Source organism: Lampetra planeri, chromosome 22 (genome assembly GCF_965212315.1).
Source record: "Lampetra planeri chromosome 22, kcLamPlan1.2.h2, whole genome shotgun sequence".
Lineage (NCBI taxonomy): Eukaryota > Metazoa > Chordata > Hyperoartia > Petromyzontiformes > Petromyzontidae > Lampetra > Lampetra planeri.
The window spans coordinates 6,285,970-6,291,969 of NC_136128.1; the positions used below are offsets into that span (position 1 = coordinate 6,285,970).

The following is a 6,000-nucleotide window of genomic DNA, read 5'->3' on the forward strand; positions in this document are numbered from 1 at the left end:
CAAAATATCGCAGGTGACTTCGTCACTGGCAAAGCAACTGCCTTCGTCACTGGCAAAGCAACTGCCTTCGTCACTGGCAAAGCAACTGCCTTCGTCACTGGCAAAGCAACTGCCTTCGTCACTGGCAAAGCAACTGCCTTCGTCACTGGCAAAGCAACTGCCTTCGTCACTGGCAAAGCAACTGCCTTCGTCACTGGCAAAGCAACTGCCTTCGTCACTGGCAAAGCAACTGCCTTCGTCACTTGGCAAAGCAACTGCCTTCGTCACTGGCAAAGCAACTGCCTTCGTCACTGGCAAAGCAACTGCCTTCGTCACTGGCAAAGCAACTGCCTTCGTCACTGGCAAAGCAACTGCCTTCGTCACTGGCAAAGCAACTGCCTTCGTCACTGGCAAAGCAACTGCCTTCGTCACTGGCAAAGCAACTGCCTTCGTCACTGGCAAAGCAACTGCCTTCGTCACTGGCAAAGCAACTGCCTTCGTCACTGGCAAAGCAACTGCCTTCGTCACTGGCAAAGCAACTGCCTTCGTCACTGATAAAGCAACTGCCTTCGTCACTGGCAAAGCAACTGACTTCGTCACTGGCAAAGCAACTGCCTTCGTCACTGGCAAAGCAACTGCCTTCGTCACTGGCAAAGCAACTGCCTTCGTCACTGGCAAAGCAACTGCCTTCGTCACTGGCAAAGCAACTGCCTTCGTCACTGGCAAAGCAACTGCCTTCGTCACTTGGCAAAGCAACTGCCTTCGTCACTGGCAAAGCAACTGCCTTCGTCACTTGGCAAAGCAACTGCCTTCGTCACTTGGCAAAGCAACTGCCTTCGTCACTGGCAAAGCAACTGCCTTCGTCACTGGCAAAGCAACTGCCTTCGTCACTGACAAAGCAACTGCCTTCGTCACTGATAAAGCAACTGCCTTCGTCACTGGCAAAGCAACTGCCTTCGTCACTGGCAAAGCAACTGACTTCTGCCAATCCGGAGCGCGTGCGTTGGTCATTGTTCCCGAGCGATGCTTCCACGGCATTGCACGGAACCCTGCGATGGAGCTGTAGATTCAGCAGCTGTACTCGATGGCTCCCCACTTCTGTGCGGTTTGATGAGGTCCTCAAGGACTGGGTTCGAGACAAGAATTGCACCCACACATTCAGCGCTCCTCTGCCATAAATTACGCAGCTAATAGTCCAACCCAGGGCATTGTGAGCCCCGTTTTTAAATTATTTTCCCGAACCGCCGGACTAGCAGTGAGTCACTCGCGTTAGCGGAGATCTCCTGCCGAGCTGTAGGGGTGCAACAGGGAATCTACAACCTTTAATGGCGCAAAAAAGAGGAACACTCCACCAATTTAAATGATTAAGCATTGGATATCCATGTCAAAGGTCCAGCCCCACCAGTTAAGCTAAAGTTTTGAAGAAGATATGCTTAGGCGGTAAATTGTAACCACTTTTATAATTGTAATAATGTCATCATGGCAAAAGCGCACAGTGGTTAAAACCGGCGGCTATATTCATGCCGTGCAAAACGGTAGTCAATGTATGTATATAATTATCCACAGGACGTATTTAAGTCACTTACACATTCATCAATTGTGGTGCATTTGGTTTTATAGTGCATAATCTAAAACGTTAACGTTTGAAAGTTCAAAACCTGAATGGGCATCAATTCACAACATATATTATTTTCCTAATCAATAGCCACTTTGTAGGAAGTCAACAGAGGTCTTACCATGCATAAACTCACCACCATTATAAAAATGTGGAATTTTCATCACCGATTCAAGACTGTGAATGGGAAATGAGTTCAATAATCAGACTCCTTTACCATCCATCATCCCTTCCAGCGATGTGTCCTACCAAAGCCAAAGGTATGGACTTGACGTGCATGTGTCCTCTATTCCATGTGTTAGTTTTTATGTCTCTCAGCAGAATTCCATCCGATTTGTCAGTGTCCATGTTTCTGATCCGCGGTAGAGCAGGTAATATGCATCGATTACATTGCTTTGCGTTTCGTTCACATTATCAAGTTCAGCGTTTCTCTATTGCTCCAACCCACTTTTTATCCACTTCCTACGTACGATGCGAAAGAAGTTCAACATAATACGTGCATGCCTTCAGCGGAACCTGGTAAGTAATTAAAAGTGATATAGCAACGTGCCATAAGGGGAGCTTTTGAATTCGCCTAAATAAATGTTTTGACTTACCAAGTAAACCAAACAGTTAAATCTTCTTGGTTCTTTCGGTAAAGTCCTTTTCTCTCTCTCTCTCTTCTTCGAGAGAGTGCGTGCATATTGAGCGGCATGTTAGAGGTTCCAATTGTTATTCCACATTCACGTTTACCGAGGAAAACTCTCACCGAGTCTCGTGACACTTTTCAGGAGAGTCCTGCTTGGGGACGTTTGAACATTTGCTTTGCATGTACGTGTAACGGAAGATAATAGCAAACATGTCAAAGGTGCAGTCCCTGCAATTGCTTGTTCATGCCACTGTTGGCTTAAGGGCTATCCACTCTTCCAGGACGCTCTAACATCTTGGAAGACGTGGGAGTCCCCACACTCTCCCTCGCCACGCGCAACCTGCCGCTCGAATATCTGCGGTGAACACATTTACACCGCTGGATGGACAGATGCCCGGGGCGGGGGGGGGTAGTTTAAGAAAATTGCTCTATTGTTTTAACTGCCACGCCAGGAGGTCAAAGCGAACCGGTGACCTTTGGATTGAAATTCCAGCCTACTGACCATTATACACCGTATAGCAGATAACACTTCGAAACCTACATAATCGTGAGCAACCTACTTTCTGTAACCGTACATCCTCATACAGGCCACACCATTGCGACGCAAGTGGGTGCCCTCGCGGTACACGATGTATCTCGATGCGATCCACTAACTCCCACCTCCAACAGCACAGTGCCACACTATTGGACGCGTTACTATGACCCAGAAACCGTGAACACGTCGTGTGTGTGTGTGTGCGCGCTTGTCTGCTGCTGCTGCTGCAATGTTGAGACTCGTTTCGACGTTGCGAAAGCGGTGCAGTGCTGCAGTGTTCCAGTTCTGTTCGGACACTTTTACCGGCGTGCAGCGCACACACACACACCACACACACACACGAGAGGCATGCCCGTTGGGATACAAGGGCGGCGCCACCGCAAAATTCCTCCCATGCCATCCTTTTAGCTCCGTCAAGCAATCGTTGCGAGTTATGGAAATGCGAAAGGAATATGAACGTGTCGGAGAGATGGGAGTTCAGCGGGTTTTAGAGAGTGTCTAAATCGGGTCTTGCGAAGTGCCAGTCTCAATTGGCGGCCCTGAGCGAGTGGTGACAATTGCACATTCCTTTGGCTGGAGCTAATTCTTTCTCGAGGGCAAAAACTTTCACGCTCCCCAAAAAAGCGGTGTTCATTTTTGCCCGTACGAGGATGATGGTCCGAGGGAGACTTTTCATTGAAATTAGAACGTTCCAATTATTCCCACATCGATTGAGTAAGTACATCGTAATATTTGTTTTCTCTCGATTGCGTATTGCTATTAAGCTTACGTAAAGGGCAAAGATGTTTCACATTGCAGGCTGCACTGTAGCATAATAAATCAATTCAGCTGATGAACTATACCTGAAGGGTCAAAGTAACAACGTCGAAGGGCTGTTTTGTGGGCGCGGTTTTCTCTGAATTGATAACAAAAAAACACATTTCAAATCTCAGCCTCTTCATCGCTTCTGCGTAGCGCAGCTTTTGTGAAACAAGACACCGAAAACATGTTTTACTACCACAAGAACAGCCCGGTTTGAGATGTGAATGGCCGCAGCACTGTACAAGACACAATTCAGTCAAAAGTCCATTTTCTCCATGAGAACTTCCTCCAACGCAGACCACAATTACGTCTGTTCTCTAAAACGGCTCTTTATGAAAGCAATTGAAAAAGAAACCCACGCGATTTGCAGGAAGCAATAACTGCGCACTGCAAACATTTTTTTTTAAATACCCATCTGGAGCCAATGCTTGCAGTGTCGCCTTCAGACGAAGGTACACCATTCATTCGCAGATTTGTCCAAGCATAAAGTAGCCTCCGGCTCGGTACAAGCTCATTAAATTACGGTAAAATGCATGTATAGCATGTTTTTATTCAATTTTATGCACAAAGGATTAATTAGGTTTCGATTGAAGTGTTTTACACCAATATACTCATACTATCCTATTCAATGTTCCGTATCAGTATCATTCTATAAGATACAATAATTATACAATGGGAGAGGTACATCTGCTATTTGTTTCTACAAAGATGCGAAGCTAATGCATTTTTTTTTTGCTTTAAATAAAATAACACAATATTAACATTACCCATACGCGCATCATACGCACGCATGCCTATCTAGACTGCACACGATGCACATACACGCTCTTCGGAACAAATGAGACACAGGGACAGATATTAAACTGATCTGCTGGTTCAATGCCGAGGCTCATTTAGTGGATGCACCCTGACCTGTAATAATGTCAATGGACAGGAAGCTGTGGAAATTATTCCAAAGAACAAATGGACAACGCACGGAGCGCTCTCTCCAAAGCCGTAACAACCGTGTGTTGTATGTAACTCAGGTGTTGCGATGTCGTGGTGAGTGTGGCGAGCTGTAGTGTAGCGGTTAGCGCGCTGCGCTGCGAACCCGACGTTCCAGAGTTCGATTCCTGCTCACGGCCAATACCAGTGGCGATTATCTGAATCTGTCATATTGGCCTCCCCTAGATCGACTCATCCTTATTTGAGAACCCGGTGCGGTGTGTTAAACATCGCCACTGGGGAGGCAAAGGCGGTCGGGCGTGGGTGCTGGCCACCCACCCTCTCTCGTGTGCCGTCCGCGGCCCTTCATAGGTGCTCGCTAACAGCACTTGATGAAGGTCGCGTCTATCAGCTGTGGACGAAGCGGCATGGATGTTGATGCACCCAAACAGATCAAGCACGAGTGGTCATTGAGACACACTCCAAGACGAAGCTGCGAGAAGGAAGGTGACAGCAAAAATACAATATATATATTTTTACAGTATAGAGGAAAGACATAAACCGCAAACTTAATTACATGAAATATTTAAGTAAATCAATATGATGATATTATCATGTCCAATTAACATGCCACCGATAAACGCATTAACAACACACACACACATATGTTTGTCGTAGTCTGTGTGGTGTGAGAGAGAGAGAGCATTGCGATCTCCACACGGCGTGCGCGTACCTCGAAACGTCACCCGGGCAATCCGGTCCGCTTTGCCCCGAAGCTTCTCCACCCGCTTTAGATGGACCACGAGAGCCATCGCGACCCACCGTCTTCAGCCTTTGACGGCCGCGTGCACTCGAGACTTGAAGCGAACCACACAGCGCAAGCTGCCCCCCCCCAAGCTCTCCGCACACGCAGAGAGGCTGACCGGCGCTCAGCTGACTGCGGGCATTCTCATTGCACCGAGCGACGTTTTTTTTTTGCCAGTGACACTCCACACGGAGCCACACGGAGTATGAACGAGAACCCTTTTTGCGTGCACGACGCCTGGACGCTATATATAATAAAAAAATAATAATAACACCGTGATGTTATTATTATTTTTTGGGGGGGTAAAACAAATGAATAATCAATTGCCCGCGCGAAGCGTTTATTTGACGGCGGTGCTGCTTAGCTGGATGACTGTTACGGTGAACTGCTGCTGCTGGAATGTGTGAGCGGCACACACGGAAATGGTGGTGTGGTGTGTGTGTGTGCTTTTATGGCTGAGTGCACGCTCCCCTTAGCGTGCGCGTGTGTGTGGGGTGGGGGGACTGTATGTGTGTGTGTGGGATGTGGGTGGAGGAGACACAAGCCCAGCCCATACAGGTGTAACCAGTCAGACAGCTCGGTACCGCAGTGTGGGACAAACCAGACTGCAAACACCGGACAATAAATACAGCGTGGATCAAGCAACCCCTCCCACCTCCCCCCCCGTTGCCTTGCTGGCATGAGCAGCCCTCAATTGACTGTTTCCCCGAATG

At 47.8% G+C, this 6,000-nt stretch overlaps 1 protein-coding gene across 2 annotated transcripts in view; it reads right to left on the reverse strand.

The window, feature by feature from the left end:
• Positions 1-5,717, reverse strand: part of LOC144724947 (otoferlin-like) — a 171,643-nt gene extending 165,926 nt beyond the window's left edge. For both annotated transcript variants that reach the window (XM_078604283.1, XM_078604282.1), the window contains exon 1: positions 5,216-5,717. In XM_078604283.1, the coding sequence (XP_078460409.1) occupies positions 5,216-5,294 (79 nt within the window). In that variant the 5' untranslated portion in view covers positions 5,295-5,717. The remainder of the gene's footprint in view (positions 1-5,215) is intronic.
• Between the last annotated feature and the right edge of the window lie 283 nt (positions 5,718-6,000).